This window comes from Archocentrus centrarchus, chromosome 10, assembly GCF_007364275.1.
Source record: "Archocentrus centrarchus isolate MPI-CPG fArcCen1 chromosome 10, fArcCen1, whole genome shotgun sequence".
Lineage (NCBI taxonomy): Eukaryota > Metazoa > Chordata > Actinopteri > Cichliformes > Cichlidae > Archocentrus > Archocentrus centrarchus.
Window position 1 is genome coordinate 23,576,225 of NC_044355.1, and position 17,832 is coordinate 23,594,056.

A 17,832-nucleotide genomic window follows, 5' to 3' on the forward strand; every position below is an offset into this window, starting at 1 on the left:
TTGTCTCCTTTCCCTTCATAATGGATGATCCAGTGTAGCCTTAAGGAGGCAATGAAGGAAGCATTGAAGCACCTTTCCTTTGTGTTTAGGAAATTTGACCAGCTCTCCCACACACACACACCCACACTTCCAGGTCACTTCACTGACTTTGGAAACTTCCTGAACAAAATCACAGCCTGCAAGTCCTATTGCCTCTGATGCCATTTCTGCTGGTGTCCCCCTACAGACCAGGTGAGGAACAGCTATCAGCTGTGCAATAATGGGACCCTGAGAGTGATGTACGCCAATGGAATGGGCATCAGTTTCCACACAGAGCCCCACATCCTGGCAGGTTCTGTCAGTCCTACAATTGGCCGAAGGAACATCACCCTGCCCACAGACAATGGTCTGAACTCCATTGAGTGGCGACTCCGGAAGGAGCAGACCAAGGGCAAGGTCACCGTGTTTGGGAGGAAGCTGAGGGTAACCATTTTTCTAAGCTTTTTCTAAACTTGTTAAAATCCACATATGTCATTTACTTAATTAACTTAAGAAACGTCTTCCTTTTCTTTAGGCTCATGGCCGCAATCTTCTCTCCATCGATTTTGATCGCAACACCCGCACGGAAAAGATTTATGACGATCACCGCAAGTTCACTCTGCGCATCATGTACGACGCTCAGGGTCGGCCGGCTATGTGGTTGCCCAGTAGCAGCCTGGCTGTAGTCAATGTGTCGTACTCTGCCACCGGACAGCTTGTAGGGCTGCAGAGGGGCAGCATGAGCGAGAGGACGGAATTTGACCCCCAGGGACGCATCCTGTCTCGCTCTTTTGTGGATGGGAAGGTGTGGAGCTACAGCTATCTTGACAAAGTGAGTGCATTTATCTTCAACACTGTCATCCACGGAGTCACATCCAGAGGAAGGCATTAGCAGGAAAGTACAGTAATTTGGATTGTAGGACTGAGTGAAATAATACATCATTTTTATGGTTATGAAGGTTCAGATTTGTCAGGGGAGAGCAAATTACTCCTGGTGCTATTTCACAGGAGACAAGTCACCCAATGATAATGCTATTATATTAATCCGTGTTTCACCTCCCTCTCTGCTTCCAGTCCATGGTGCTGCTCCTGCAGAGCCAAAGGCAGTACGTCTTTGAGTTTGACACCTCGGGTCGGGTCACAGCTGTCACGATGCCCAGCGTCGCTCGCCACACCATGTTCACACACGTGTCAGTCGGCTATATCCGTAACATCTACAACCCCCCGGAGAGCAATGCCTCCATCATCCACGATTTCAGTGAGGACGGCAGACCTCAGTCCATACATTACATGGGCACCGGACGGCGTGTCCTCTACAAGTACGGCAAGCTAACAAAGCTGTCAGAGATTGTTTACGACAGCACTGCTGTCACTTTTGGGTACGATGAGACAGCTGGTGTGCTAAAGATGGTCAACCTGCAGAGCGGGGGCTTCTCCTGCACCATCCGCTATCGCAAAATGGGCCCGCTTATCGACAAGCAGATCTATCGCTTCAGCGAGGAGGGGATGGTCAACGCAAGGTTTGACTACACCTACCATGACAACAGCTTCCGCATCGCCAGCATGAAGCCAGTCATCAGTGAGACGCCACTGCCTGTTGACCTCTACCGATATGATGAGATCTCTGGAAAGGTGCAGAAATTTATGCTGGTTTGCACTCCATATTTTAGCAACTCTGTATCAAAGAATTTGTAATTTACTGACAGGAACACACTGTGTGTGAATGTACCTTTTTTTGGCTTTTCCTTCTTCTTACAGATAGAACACTTTGGAAAGTTTGGGGTCATTTACTACGACATCAATCAAATCATCACCACCGCCGTTATGACACTGAGCAAGCATTTCGACACCCATGGTCGCATCAAGGAGGTCCAGTACGAGATCTTCCGTTCTCTCATGTACTGGATGACGGTGCAGTACGACAGCATGGGACGGGTGGTGAAGAGAGAGCTTAAAATTGGCCCCTACGCCAACACCACACAGTATCGCTATGATTATGATGGAGATGGGCAGCTCAGTGGTGTCAAGGTGAATACTCCGGGTAGTGAAACTGTTTGCACTGTGTCTTCATTAGATGTTGAAGTGACCATGAGCTGTGATCTGCCTCTGGCGCTGTTCTCGGGGCATTGTTTTAATGAAAACTGTCTGAATCACAAAAGTCAATGTTTATTTTTCCAGGTGAATGACTGGTCTACCTGGCGCTACAGCTACGACCTTAACGGTAACCTCCACCTGCTGAATCCTGGGAACAGTGCCCGGATCTTGCCTCTCCGTTACGACCTCAGAGATCGCATTACGCGCCTGGGAGATGTCCAGTATCGCCTGGACGAAGACGGCTTCCTGAGTCAGCGTGGTTCAGATGTATTTGACTATAACTCTAAAGGTCAGCTCCTGCGGGCTTATAATAGAGGGCCTGGAGGCTGGAGCGTTGTGTATCACTATGACGGGCTCGGTCGCAGAGTGTCCACGAGGAACAGCCTGGGACAGCACCTTCAGTTCTTCTATGCTGACCTCAACCATCCAACCAGGGTGACGCACATCTTCAACCACTCCAGCTCTGATATCTCGTCACTCTACTATGACCTGCAGGTGGGCGTGGATGCACACAGACCTATAATGTTTTATGGGACAAACTGACTAATAGCCATGATCCTGAAACATGAAATATGAACTAAAATTGTAATTTCTAACTATCTGATGGTTAGGGTCATCTGTTTGCCATGGAGGTGAGCAGTGGAGAGGAATACTACATAGCTTCTGATAACACCGGCACGCCGCTAGCGGTCTTCAGCAGCAATGGACAGATGATCAAACAGGTATTCCCGCAAAGCAGCTGTGAATCTGTGATCTTTATTCCTCTGACAGCAGTTACATTATTGTTTGTTTTTGACTGATCACAGCTCCAGGGACAACTGGAAAGCAAAAGCAAACTGACTCTGCTTCTGTCACCCAGGTCCAGTACACAGCCTACGGCGAGGTGTACCTCGACTCTAACCCGGAGTTCCCGCTGGTGGTGGGCTTCCACGGCGGTCTGTACGACCCCTTGACGAAGCTGGTCCACTTCACCCAGCGGGACTACGATGTCTTGGCTGGACGGTGGACCTCGCCTGACTACAGCATCTGGCCCAAGATAGGGAAAGATCCCTCTCCGTTTAATCTGTATATGTTCAAGAACAACAACCCACTCAGTGACATGCTGGATGTCAAAAACTACGTCACAGGTAGAATATTTATATATATATTACATGAGGTACATGGTGAAGTCTGTTGCATGAATATTTAGCCCTTGTACTCTTGTGTCTCAGATGGTTGGCTGTGTTTCTTCCTAGCATATTAAAAAGCTGAAAAAAAAATGCTTCTAGTTTACTTACCAAGCTCATCTTAGCTTATGTCCTGAGACTGTCAGGAATCTCTCGTGTTCAGCGGAACAGATTGTTGTGGACTAGACAGTTTATGTTAGTAACAATGTACTACAGATGGCACGGATGAGATAAGTCACAAAAGCAAACACACTTTCAGTTTTTTTTTTACAATAAAATCACTGATTCATTTGCTACTGTTTAACTTTGTCATTCAGCAAAAGTAATTTCCCCCTTGTCTGCTGCTGTAGATGTGAAGAGCTGGCTGGTAATGTTTGGCTTCCAGCTCAGTAACATAATCCCAGGGTTCCCTCGACACTCGCTCTACTTTGTGGAGCCACCGTATGAGCTGCAGGCCACCCAGCACTGTGAGAACGGACAGGTACAGCTATTTAAATATATATATATATACCCATTCTCATTATTAAATCAAATATTGACCATTTTCTTTTAAATATATTATAAATGTACTCTATATTACTCACTGCGGTCGGCTGTATGTGGTTACATTATCATCCCTTTCAATAAAGTGACAAAGCTTTTCTTCAACTTTTTTTAAAAATATATATAGCTCATAACCGGTGTGCAGCAGGCAGCCGAGCGCCACAACCAGGCCTTCATGGCCCTGGAGGGTCGTCTGCTCAACAAGGAGCGTCGCAGGCGCAAAGACAAGCCCGGCCACTGGTTCGGCCACAGCACCCCGATAATAGGCCGAGGAGTAATGTTGGCGCTGAAGGAGGGACGAGTGGTGGCCGGCGTGTCAGCGCTGGCCAGTGAGGACAGCCGCAAAGTGGCTCTGGTGCTTAATGGTGCGCAGTACCTTGAGGGCACACATTACACACAGGATGGGAAGGACTGCCACTACTTTGTGAAGGTAGGCTCTGCTGACAGTGACCTGTTGGCCCTGGGGCTTACAAACGGGCGCAAGTCACTGGAGAGCGGGATCAATGTGACAGTGAGTGGCCGGTCGAGGAGAGGGGTGACTGTGGAGTTTGCGGTTCCATCACTAGTACTGAGCGTTCGGTACGGGCTCGCTGCAGATGTGGTGGACGAAGAGAAGGTAAGACTGTTGGAGCTGGCCAGGCAGAGGGCCCTGGCGGGGGCCTGGGCAAAGGAGCAGCAGCGGGCTAGGGACGGAAAGGGAGGCAGTCGCCTCTGGACAGAAGGGGAGAGACAGCAGCTCCTAACGACAGGTCGAGTACAGGGCTATGATGGCTACTATGTACTGCCTGTGGAGCAGTATCCAGAACTGGCTGACAGCAGCAACAACATCCAGTTTCTCAGACAGAACGAGATGGGCAGGAGGTAACAGCCCACTTGAAGGGCAGACTCTTCCCTCTCTCCCGCTTCTCAAAATTCTGTCCCTGTTCCTTTTTTTTTTTTTCCCTACCCAGCCTCCTCAAACCTCCCTCCTCTCAAAACCCATGGAGAATTAACCAACAAACGGGGTTATTCACGGAACGCTGCAGGGACTTTTAAAAAGAATGACTTATCAGACAACACATTGTTAATTTTACTGCCACAGGCAAAAAAAAGAAAAAAAAAATACAGTTTAGTCAGTTTTTTTTTTCTTTTTTTTGGGGTTCAGTTTTTTTTTTTTTTCTTTTGAAAAAACTTTGAACAACTGAAAAAGCACTGAAGAACTTTAAGAACTGTTGCTTAATGAGTACGAAGATTCCCCTTTTTAAAAAAGATAGTGATATTTTTGCCCATATTTTTTGGGTCACACTGAGAGCGTCCATGACAGCTACTGATAACATGGGAGAGTTGCACTGCGGTGGCTTCTGCGATAAAAAGGCTTGTCTGTCTCTAATCGATACTAGAGGCAAAGGGACCAAAGTGGAGACAAAGCCGCTCCAGAGTGCAGCCATCACAACTACTCATCAAAGGAGGACACCGTACACACCGACAGACAAGGCAATGCTAAATGTTGTCCAACACTATGAGTCGTCTCCCTGTCTCAGGCCTCCCATTGCCCACCTCGGACCAGTCCTCCGCTGCCCGAGGCAGCGCACATCCAACCAAGCAACACACACGCAGGCGTTATGACGGCATCCTTGAAAATCCACGCTGTTAACAGACTACAAATGAAACTTTTTAAAAAAAAAAAAAAACAAACAAAAAAAAAAAACCAAGAAAAAAAAAAAGTGATGGCTATATTTGTGGACAGTGGTATCACACAGCATTGTTTATTTTAAATCGGGGAGAAGAATCATGCTACTACATATGTGTCCGACTACACTGAATTTCAGGATGTTGCGTATACTGTAGATGCCGTAGTTTTGTACGTTCCAGTCGCGGTAGAATTGTGAGACTTTCACCAAGGCACTTCTGTACAGAACGATCAAACACAACCACTCACAGAGTCCAGACGACATGCTACGTTAGTATTTATTTGATTTGACTCTTTTTTTTTTTTTTTTTTATTTATTTATTCTTAGTACTATATGACAATCATGAATGAGTCACCAGTTCGATTCAATATGAACATTAAATGGCTGAGTTTATTTTCTTTTGTAAGATATGTAAGAAATGTTCATTTTGTTTTTGTATTCATTTCTGTTTGCTGCCAGGGCAAATAATAGTCACTCTCAAAAAGAATAATTTATGTAATAAAGTGTTTAAAAAAAAACAGTTTATACTTTAAATAAAGTCTTTAAAACTGTGAAATCTGTTTTTTCGAAATATATTTCGATGTACAGTGTATAGACTTACCTTTATGCAGCACAGTAGAATATTGTTCAGATTATCAAGTTTTATATTTCTAAGAGGAAGTGGCTTGTAATGTGCAAAATCTTTAGCTGGTCTTACTACTCTAGAGTTTTGTGGCACTCTAATACTCCATATCTACAATATCAATCCCCAGTTTGTTGTTTTTGACTGTTTTTTTGTTTGGAAGCTGTCCTAGATCCCAACAGCAGTAGCAGTAATGGATCCCTCTCACTGTGAAGAGACTCGTGCTGGATGTCATAATGTACCAAATCAGTATTATCAAAGGATGATTCTTATACATTCACTGAAACGAGACTCTTCTGAGAAACCTTATCAATAAAACATAATTGTTTACTTCAGCCGAGTTGCGTGTGCTTCACTTTCATCTCTTTTTTTTTTTTTGTGCTTGAACGCTACCGATGTTATTTATACAGAACATCCTCATTATTTTATGACATGCATTTGTATTACTTATATGACAATGAAATGCATTTCAAAGGAATCTTTGAGGTGTTGCTGCTACTGGAAAGTTCCAGGAATTAAAACAGGCAGCCCCCCCCCCCCTTTGTTAACTGTACACAGAGAGCTACCATTTGCCTCTTATGTATGCTCTTTATATCTACTGCCTCCTGACACTTGCTCAGGCATGTTTACATAAGCAAAAGTAGATGTGACAGCATTCTAAATGAAGGTTTAATTATAAAGGAGGACTGTGTATGTGGTCACAGATGATATGAACAGTGCTTTTGATGATGTTGCTTACCAACTTAAAAGCACCCCAAAAATACAGCCTCAGACTTGAACCTGCACTTACTCTGCTCTCCAGCAATACACCTGCCAGGGTTGACAGGCGGTCTCCTTTTTTTTTTATTTTGGGGGGGGGGGGGTGTCTTCTCACTGTTGCCAGGCAATTATCATGAAAGGCACTGTGACAACATCTGATATCACCCGTTCAGATAACATAGTTTAAAAATGAAACAGTGACATCTACCCTTGCTGATGCAAACATGCCGGTGTTTGCATCAGCAAACACCGTTTTCTGGTCCACACTGACATCACAGCATCCCACAGTTGCTGCAGATTTGTCAGCTGCACATGCATCGCGTGACTGTCCCGTTCCACCACATCTCAAAGGTGCTCTGTTGGATTGAGATCTGGTGACTGTGGGGGCCATTTGAATACAGCTCACTGGATATTTTCTCTTTTTCAGTCCCTTCTCTGTAAAACCCTGGAGATGTTTATGAGGGAAACTCCCAGCAGATCTGGAGTTTCTGAAACACTCAGACCAGCCTGTCTGGCACCAACAGTCACGCACTTAAATCTCCTTTCTTCCCCATTCTGATGCTTGATTTGAACTTCAGTAGGTCATGCTGACCATGACTCCTTGCCCAAATGCTCTGAGTTGGTCCCATGTTATTGTCTGAATACATATTTTCAATGACAAGCACCTAATAAATTGTCCAGTCAGTGGAGGTTATAGCAGCAAAAGAACGTGTTTTTTAATTGAAATAGTTGCAAGTATTGTGGAGGCTGGTTTAATGGGGTCTGTGATGCAAACTATGGTTTACTACAGTTGGTTCACCTGCGAGCTCCCTGCTGTATCCCACAAATGAAGTGCAATGCAGTTTTCACATGATTCTACAATTCCCCTGCTAGCTCATGACTTTTCAGGGTTGGCTTATCGTTGCCACATCAGGCAGTTTTGGGGGTGAAAAAGTCTCCATTTTACCCACAGTGGCAGTGAACTGGCTCAGCAGGTGACTGTAGTGGAGCATTTAGCAGCTAAACCAAATATCTTCAGGTTCATGGAAGCCAAAAACTGTTGAAAGGTAAGTGAATATTGGACTTATATTTGATAAGAGGTCACAATCAGGACAGTTTTAGAGTGTAAATAGTAAAATGTTGCCAACATGTTCATCACGGAATTGCTTTTAGTTTCACAGCCTGTTTCCACAGTGCCCCCAAGTGGCCAGTTACAGGAAGTTATGAGGTTTAACTAAAAGTGGGCCCATTACACATAAGCCTTATATTCTTTATACATTGTTTGATAGTACCATGAATTTTAATCCTTAAACATGCAATATTCAATAAATGGATGTTTATTCTGTTATTTCTTCTAGAAATGAAAAAGTACCGTGCTTCAGGTAATCGTGTATACAAAGCTGCAATAAATGCACTGCCTGAAAGTGTGACAGTGTTGTGGCATAAAAGGAAATCACTTGAAACACAAGTACCCCAAAAGAGTTTGTGCTTGAGTAACTGTGCATCCTGTAATTCACCTCCTCCACGACTGCTGCCTGGCAATTATGACTAATTTTCTCCTTTGCTTTTTTTCCCCCACAGTGTTTGTAAAATATATGGTGTTAAAAATAGCAGAAAGGCCAGTCACCAACAGCCACGGATCTATACTTTCAACCCTGCCTGAATCTCAAACACCACATTCACATACAGTCCACTGAACAAACAGAGCCTTTTATTATGGCAATTAATTATTTTAATGCAAGGCTCATCTACAGCAAAAAGGCATTGTTTTGGTGATTTGGATTAGTCTGTATAGCAATCACAACACTTCCTTTACATAGTTTCAGTTTTATTTCTAAGGTATGTAAAAATAATAATAGTCTTTATTTTAATATCAAGGGAAAAAAATCCTCTGTGGCCATTAAATATTACCAATAATCTAACATAAGTCACTGTCTTTAAAAAAAAAATAAATTCCATTTACTGTTTCACCACCTACAGACATACATACATCTGCTAAAATGACTAGTGTGCAAATAAAAGGGAAACATTTCAAGCATCAGCCCTGTGGCTCATTAGCAGCCAGGGTTTTAATGGCCTTTGGATATCAGGAGTAGTTCTTAGACATTGCAGAAAGCATAGCTTAAGGAGGGAATAAGGGAAGCTTTTATGGATAGGCAGGAGTATATTACAGAGGTAATCATCATAAAGTGCCCAAGAGAATCACGCCAGATGAGCCTGAGATCAATGTATACTGTATGTTTGGTTTCTACCTTATTGTGTGTGCATCTTTAGCTTTCGTGTGTTGTTGCACAATTTTAGTTAAGAGCCTGAGATTTAGTTTATGTTTACAAGCTCGGAAACTGCTGCAGTGTAATCCGTGGACAGGTCAGTCAGCGCTTCACATCAAGGTTGAGTACGAGGCTTCCATATGGGATCGAGGACTTCATTTATAGAAGTCATTTACAGCTTTACAGACGTACGGGAATCGCGGAGGAAATTGGGGGTGGGGGGTTGTAAGGGAGTGCGAGGTTTAAAACAGATGGGAGAAAGGGTGATGGGCTTCGAGGCACAGAAATAGGGGCAAGAGGGTAATAGGGGTTGATCAGTTGCGGGATGGCGTTATGTGAGCATGTCCCAGAGACAGCAGCAGCACAGAGCTGTCCAGCAGGCTGTCAGGCATGTGTCCGCTGTGTCGTCCCTTCTCCTGTCTTCCACCACATACACTACAGAGAAACAAAGACGAGAGATGGAAGAAAAGGGTTGGGAAGGATTTCCAAAAAAAAAAGAAAGAGAGAATGGCAGTGAATTTAAAGAAAGCAATTAGTGATTTCTTCTCAGTGTCAAATCTCCAGCAGTGAGTTCAAGTGTAGCCATGGGTTTATACGATTTTCCTCTAATTACAGTCATCATGGGAGGCTCATCTTTACAGTAATACCACAGTAGTCCAGAGCCATGATCAGACAGCATTACTCTTGAAACATTAAACATTTAAAGGATTTAAATGTTTAAAAGACATCTTCCTTTACATCACACGTGTAGTAGTGGCTTCATTTCACCTTTAGCCAACATGTGGAAACTTGAGTGAAATGACTGCGTTACCCATGCATGAGATTTAACAGCTGCTCCAGCCTCAATGAGCACATCTCCCCTTCTTTGTGTTCCTGATTAATCATTTATGTGAAAGCAAACACTAATCCACCTTTTAACAGCTTTAGCTGTGTGGCATGTTGCCTAGGTGACCTGCCACTTGGCCAGTAGGTAAAAGTTTACATTTACACTAAATTCTGATCGTGTTGTGGCAAAGGTTAATAAATGTTTGGCCAATGTTTATTCATTAACAGTGCTATCAACATTACTCACAGTGAGAATCTCAGTCACAGAAAACTTTCCTTTTATCAGCCAGAACAGGTTTTATCTGCGAAAGCAGTAACACCCCAGTGTTTGCTTTAATAAATAAAGGCATTGGCTAGGTTTTCTTCAAGCAGGACTGTTCTCTTTGCATAGGCACTTTCAATATTTTAAAATGTACCCTTTGTTTCACAGCTTGTACTACACTTTACTGGCTGCTCAGTGGGGAGTTGCTACTGCACTAACACACCTTTCATTTAAAACCTGATATGACTTCACACCTTTGAAACCTTAGCTGCTTGCACAGTATACTTAAAGCTGTACCAGATTACAGTCCCTGATAGAAATGCAGCTATTTGTCAAATCGGCGGCCAGATTATCGAGTACAACTACCTAACAACTCACCGAAGTCGTTTTTGAAGCAAAAGGTTTTTCTTTTGTGTGTGAGAATTTTATTTATTTTATTTTTTTAGAAAGCTGAGCAGCTAAATGAAATCCTCATTCTTTGTTTAGCTGGGCCTCTCCTGCTGTGACACATGAAATTTGAGAAAACAGCCCCCCCCCCCCTCCCCGATGATATGCTTAAACCGACCGAGCAAGGGTCGCATAACCTATTGGAGGCAGCTGTGAGCACGGACAGGATAATACCTGGTATTTTACAACATAAACACTTAAGGAATGAATAATGCAGCCCGGCCATTCTAGGAAAGTTAGACTATTTAGAACAAAGAGGAAAAACGCTTGTTAAGCAACTTCCATTTTGTACTTCTATCTATTCTCCTCAAACAGGAAGTTGTGTACTACTGTGGGTGCATTTTTAGTAATTATTCGCTACCCTGCTAATACCTGCCAACCTCATATGGGGATATTACCTTTTGGCTTTTCTGCTGCTTATGCTTCATTCTTCTCAGTAGTGTTTTATACTTGTGTTATACTGCAAAATAATATCCCCATATGAGGACAAGTTAAAAAGTGTAACAACTATGTAACTAAGTAACAACTTCCCATTAGATTATATCTTTATCAGTCTTAACTAAGCCCAGTTAGCTAGGAGACACTACAAATGCACCCCAAACAAGAGCTCACGTTGCAGGAGGTCACTGAAATGTGTCCACTTTGATGTTTAAATATAGTCTGCTTCACTGGTCACCCACATAGACACCACTTACTGGTTTAGGAAGTCTCATTTTGAAGCATCAATTTCTGTATTTTGGCCATTTCCATTTTGGTTTTTTTGTTGGGTTTTTTTTTTTTTTTTTTAATAATAAATCAGATGTCATGATTGGGAAGGATCTGACTGATCAATCACAAGGCAGGCCAGCCCTAAAGCATACCACCAATTTTACTCTGAACTGGGACCATAAACTCATCAAAAAAAAAGTGTTTACTGAGCTCACAGATCAAGTGAACAATGAGCTATTTTTCACATCTGACTTTTTTGCTAAATCAGCACAAAGGCATTAATGCAATCATCTTAAATGCAGTCTATGCTCACCCAACAGTGAATATGCTAACAGATCAGTTCCCTAGTACTACTGGCAAGGTGCAGTCTCCACATCTGAAAAATGTGCCAAATACTGCAGTTACTCTAGTGGCCACCTGAGGCTGGTTCCAAACAAAAAAAGAAAAAAAGAAGGAGGTAATTCCCATACAGGTTTTGGCCTTTGTGGCCAGTTTCCCCCTTCATAATAACTCTAAAGTGTTAGATTTATAGGTGTGGCCATCCTCATTGACAGGTGTCCTGACACAGGCAAATGCAGCACATCTACACATTGAACTTAACTGTGATCTTGGCTAATCTTGTTGGTCAACTCCCTCTCAGTTGAAAGCAAACTGGCAAGACTAGCAGTGTCCTTACACAATTATGAGTACTGCTAGCACCGCTGTATCTGGACCCACAAGTGGTGTGTGTAAATGCTCACCTGTGTTTTTGGGAGCTTCCCCATACATGGGCCCAGGAGGGGGACCACCCTGCCAGCCAAACTGTGGCTGTCCAGGGTATCCATTATAAGGAGGCTGTCCTGGTCCTGGATAAGGCCCTCCAGGGCCCATTGGTCCGGCAGGGTAGTTGGGGTAAGCTGGATTAGGCTGCTCCATGTTCACAGGGTATCCCTGCTGAGGATACGGAGGGTAGCCTTGTGGAGGAGGGCCCTGAGCTGGGTAGCCATGAGCAGGTGGGACATTGCCTGGGTATGGAGGCGGGTTCTCCATGTTCGTCTCTAGGTTAAACAATCACTTAAAAACAAAAGAGGAAAACAGGAATGGTGGCGCGTCAGTGACACTTTTCCTGATTGGAAGTTAGACGAACTGAAGATACATGGAATAATGCCTATGTTATTTATACACTGCAATAAATGCATAACACCATCTTGGTATTTTTCACCTTCTCACTTCCCCTGTTGCCTCTTGCTTAATCTTCCAACTTCCCATTAAGAAAGTCTGAAGTCATATTTTGTTGTAATTTCCCAAGTGTTTTGATATATAACCCCACATTTTTAGACAGACATAAAAACTATGAAACCAAAATGTATACATCACACAGTTCATTCACTTCATTCTTCAACCTGTTGACTATTTCACACTTCCGGCAAACAGCCATTATCTCCACAGCCACAGAGGAAAGCCGAGCACAGTACATTACTCTGATGTTTGTAGAGGATGTTTTATGATTCAGTGGGCAGTCACGGCGCACATCAACCCTTCCAGAGGCAAGCATAATTATCTTACTATTCACACAGAGACTTTGCAAACAGAAAAGCTGGCTTCACAGTGTGCAGGGTGAGCCCAGAGGAACAGAAAGAAAAAGAGACTGCTGTGACCATTCAGGCCTGTACAGGTTGCAGTTTCACACTTGTTTTTCCTTTTCTTGACTTAGAAAAACACAAATGTTGACACATCACATTTGATCACACATTCATGTCTTTTTTTTTGTTTTCGGTTAATGTGTGAAACAAGACGTGATCTGAAAGCTCTTCTCAAAGTATTCATATTGTGTGTGTGTGTGAGATCAGCTCTCTAAAAGGTCATTTAAGTCAAGTATTAAACTATATTCAAGTATTTTTCCCAACCAATGGCTAAGGCTGATCAGGGCCCATCACAAAAACACACCCCAGCTTTCATCACTGATTTTGATAGACGGAAAATTTTAGCTGTGTTTACGTCACCTGAATTCCTCTGTCACATTGTATATATATATGTACACTATAAACATCCAAATAGTCTTCATTCCTTCCTGCTCATCTTATTCATCCACATGTATTTGTAATATAACAATGTATACACACAGTATCTACACACAGTATCTACACACTGGACGCTGTCAAGTCATTTCAACTTGTATATACAGTAGCACTTATTCTCCTTTTCTGTACTTATCAGTTATGGAAAATCTCAAATCAGGTTCAAAGTACAAAGACTATTTTTTTTCCATCTCTTTCTTTGCTCAGTGGCATTAATATCAAGGTTTGATTGTGGCTCTTGAGTAATGTTATACCTGCAGATTAGATACTGGGTACATTTCATACTAATTTCTAAATACTGTGGGAGTGTTAACATTAACAGCCCATATTGCTAATGTGATGATAAGCTTGATTGTGGCTTTAACCCATTTCACCATCTGAACATGGTCTTCAAGCTACTGACAGATGGCACAGTCTCTGTAAATTTGGTTATTGTACTGCAAGAGGAACAGAACAATCCCTAGTGATTTGTTAATGAAACTCCAGTAAGCCAGAACAAACACCAGCAAAAACACAGGAACAAGCTCACCTGTCCTGCTATGACAATGAGAGGAGACACCAAACTGTCCCCTGTGATAAAGGTCTATTCTTTCCCTCTCTTCCTGTGTAAGATTACATGCTGAAGGCTGAGAAAGGGGCCAAACAAATCAGTAACCTGACACCAGTAACGATGATCACTTATGAGATCAAAGTTCACCTTGAAGGCTACATGCTTTTATTTCAACCACATAAACTTCCACTAGATTTTGGTACAGGGTTAGATTTTGATGGACAGTGATTTATAGGTCTTGACTTGTATGAAGATTTTCTCAGCGTGTCTTTACTGTGTACCAGGATGGTCATCTGCATGAGTGCCCCCCCCCCCCCCCCCCAATGAAAAGCATAAATAAGTGAGCAGAGGTGAGGCCACATATGTTTTCACAACAGTATCACAGTGATAATATCACAGACAAACAAGGCACATAGAGTACCTGGACAATTCACCTTACACCTATCTGAATCCATCAAATCCCTCTGAAAAATGACACTGTAGGCCCTTATATACTGACAAAGACATAAACAGTTTATCTAACACTTGTCTTAGCCTTTTGACTGAGTTTAACACTACAATGGGGAAAACGCATCTATGCACCATCACAACTGCAAGTATCGAGAAAATAAAGAAATCCCTATTTTGTTTTGATTTTTTTTTTTTTTTTTAACAAAGCACTGGTTAAAATATGACGTAATTTTGAAAGTGCTGCCTGGAGGAAACCTAAATAATGGGGCCTAAAGGGCAGCTATAAAAAGAAAAGGAAAAACAGAAACAGAAAACAGGCCCATATTGCCTAAGAGGAGTGAGTTTGCATTATATTTACATCATGTGTATGCAAGCTGAGCCGTGACAGAGCTGCTCCGTAGCCTGGCAGCCTATGTTTACCTTCTTGTCTTTGTCTAGAGACAAGACAAGGCTGTGTGTACATGAAGACACCCCATTGGACCCAATTAAGAGCCACCAGAACCATAGCTTTTCCCACATAAACAGCCACTTAGGGCAAACAAAGGTACCGAGCTAAATAAAGAAATTAACTTATAACCAGAACCTTTCTTGCTCAGTAACGCCGTTTTAATTAATCTGGGTTAAGCTAAAGCTAGTCCGTTAGTATCTGATCCGTTTATTTGCCACCTGAGCGTTTGTTAGTATGAGTAGCCTGCTATTCTTAGATGAGTACGCAGAAATTCGGTTATAAACTAACAAAAAGAATTATTTAACTTTTTACATCTGCTAAACAGAAGTAGCACCTGCAGGCCACAACCCAGTCCGAACCCTCTAATTTGACAGTGACAAGGCTCATATACACACACACATACACAAATACATACAGATATAGATATATATTACACACAATGTACGGCCTGCCTTGGCTACTTACCTTTGAATAAACAGTATCCCGGTCGGAAACGGCAGCAAAGTCTGCTTAGCAAGAAAACCACGTCTGCCTTCCGTTCTTATTACTACTTTTTACCGCAATGGGGACCCTCTCCAGAAACCCACCGTTTATCGCGTTTACTGGACGTGACGTCAGTTTAAAAGGTACTGCAAGGGAAAGGGGCAGGGGGCGTTTCAGTGGGCCACCGGAGCGCGGGATTGGCTGCTGAGCTCGGCCGCTGCGCGCCAGGGTCCAATCACAAGCTAGCGCGATGACCAGCAGTATGTCAGGGAAAAAACGATGACTTCTGATCATTTGACCAGATGAAGGATTAAACAGGCCTACATCACTCTGCCGGTGACAAAATTACACAAGGAGCGACCAGCTACTCGAGGAGTGACTAAACAGTTAATTATTCATCAGTGACCTTATTTCTCTCACCCTTGGGAGTGTTGATTATGGAACTCATGGAAGATTTACATATCCTACACGTCATCAAAATTACATTAATTTCTAATGGGATTTCATTTATGTAAATATCAACAACAATTTTTTTTTTTTTTTATTTTAGTTTGAATTATTTACTGTGTTTTAGCCATCATATTGCATTGCTGGTTTTATCCCAGCAGATGTCAGGCTAGCCCAAGCCTCGAGTTAAGTGAAGTTCTTGTTGTAATAAAGAGTGAATAAAACCGCGGGGTGATTTAAGATTGCATATTCGCCACGTGCTTTTGTTTTTGTTTAAGTAGCTGAGCGCATTTGTGCATCTGTTTTTTCAAGTGTATGTATATATACGTCTGTATATGTCTGTGTATTATGCGCAAAGTGTGTGTGTGGGGGGGGTCTTTTTTTTTTGTACAGGTGTAGCAGTTGAGGAACCTCTGTCCCCTTATTCTTATGTTTCACTTATTTTCTCCCCCTTTCTTGTTTTTGATCTGTCTGTCAGCTCTGGCATTGCCATGTCGCACGTGCACTTGTGTGAACAATAAATTTGAATAAATTAAAAATAAAATAAAAATAATAAAAAATACACTATCAAAAGGAGCCCACAGAGAATTTATAGTGCTCATATTAGAATAGCAAATATGTTTTGCACAACAATGCATTTAGATCATGATTCTGATTGCAAAAGGAAAAGCAAAAAAAAGTGAGCTCACCAGTTACTCGCACACCAGCACACCTTTGAGTTGTCATCGGTTTCTGAGGCAATCTCACCACACTGGCAAGTTCACATTATTCAACTATAACTGAGCAAAAGTGATCAAATGTCAGGCTGAATTTAACAACATAAAGCCGCCTGTCTGACCTTCATCAGTTCTTACGTACTGCTTTCAGCTCTCTCCCCTTGCATTTGTTTTCCCCTTTTCCCCCTTGCTTATTCTCTGGTGAATTTGGATTTCTCCCACTTTTCACATATAAATATCTATAAAGTCAGAGTTATAGATATCTGACAGCTCAGGTGAAGCGCAGTATTCATCCAGAGGACAGCTGCTTTATGACAAACTTACTGTAAACCTGAAATGTAACAGCTGACCTATACTATGAAGAACAAAAAGCATTATTTACATTATTTACATTACAATGTAATGTTAGGTATATAAAGTCAACATTATATAGTGTAAGTGTTAGAAAGGCCCGGACCTATTTAGTGTCTTCTGTGTTATGACTTTGTGTTGGGTAGTAATGCACCACCTACTGGACTGGCAGGGGAAGTGATGCTCCTCACTTGCAGGTATGTGGAGCACTGGAGTGGGGCTGCTGAGCAAACCAGTCCAGTCCAGTTCGTGGTGGTGTGTTCTTGATCTAAAGTGAGTAGTTCCTATCTGTAAGGTTTGAATGGTTCTGGATGGCTTATTATGTGTGTCAAATGTTTGAGTTATTCTGACTGAGTTTAGGTAGCAGCAAAAGCTTATTAGCCACCACTGTTAGCTCTTTTGACATTGTACCTGATAAGATAGCCTGCTGTGTAGCTTGTTTAGACACAAGGTACTAGTATTACAGCATGCTTCATTATACTATGTGTTATGACAATTTGTAAACTGCCCCATTTGTAGCTTGTGTGCCGGGGGGCTTCTTGTGAATAATGTTACTTTTTGCACTAGCGAGGCGGGGATGCCATTTCCGGTTTACGCCACTAGATGGCCCCTGTGACCTTTTATTAGTAGGTTTGAGCTAAGGTGGACTGAGTTACTCCTTTATTTTATAAGTTTATCTGGGTTATATCTGCTTAACTATTATTGTTTCTTGTGTATGTATATGTTGTTTGATTTGGTGTGCATGTTGTCATTCTGACAATTACCTGAGTCAGTGAACTGACCTCACTGTAATGTTTGTTGATTTGTAGAACCACACACCCACGCACCCCTACCCCAAACCTGCAAAAAAGCACTATAACAGACGGAGCGATCTCCAGTTTGTGTCCTGACCACACTCAGAGGCGAGCGTCAAACAGCCACCAAAGAAATCAGCATTCCAGTTCCTCACTTACAACTTGGTCCTTCG

The 17,832-nt window shown here is 42.5% G+C and overlaps 2 protein-coding genes across 2 annotated transcripts in view; one reads left to right on the forward strand and one right to left on the reverse strand.

Moving 5' to 3' along the window:
- The window catches only part of tenm2a (teneurin transmembrane protein 2a), a 128,817-nt gene extending 123,293 nt beyond the window's left edge, over positions 1 to 5,524 (forward strand). The window contains exons 27-35 of the mRNA XM_030739799.1: positions 227 to 462; positions 554 to 850; positions 1,093 to 1,650; positions 1,777 to 2,046; positions 2,197 to 2,607; positions 2,724 to 2,834; positions 2,972 to 3,239; positions 3,629 to 3,759; positions 3,949 to 5,524. Coding sequence (XP_030595659.1) covers positions 227 to 462; positions 554 to 850; positions 1,093 to 1,650; positions 1,777 to 2,046; positions 2,197 to 2,607; positions 2,724 to 2,834; positions 2,972 to 3,239; positions 3,629 to 3,759; positions 3,949 to 4,686 — 3,020 coding nt within the window. The 3' untranslated portion in view covers positions 4,687 to 5,524. The remainder of the gene's footprint in view (positions 1 to 226; positions 463 to 553; positions 851 to 1,092; positions 1,651 to 1,776; positions 2,047 to 2,196; positions 2,608 to 2,723; positions 2,835 to 2,971; positions 3,240 to 3,628; positions 3,760 to 3,948) is intronic.
- A 3,048-nt stretch (positions 5,525 to 8,572) lies between these two features.
- LOC115786897 (cysteine-rich and transmembrane domain-containing protein 1) lies at positions 8,573 to 15,476 on the reverse strand. The gene is made up of 3 exons (XM_030739382.1): positions 15,334 to 15,476; positions 12,104 to 12,416; positions 8,573 to 9,556 (listed from the first exon to the last, which is right to left on the reverse strand). Exons 2-3 carry the CDS (start codon positions 12,390 to 12,392, stop codon positions 9,453 to 9,455), a joined length of 393 nt encoding a protein of 130 aa, XP_030595242.1. The 5' UTR covers positions 12,393 to 12,416; positions 15,334 to 15,476; the 3' UTR covers positions 8,573 to 9,452.
- Between the last annotated feature and the right edge of the window lie 2,356 nt (positions 15,477 to 17,832).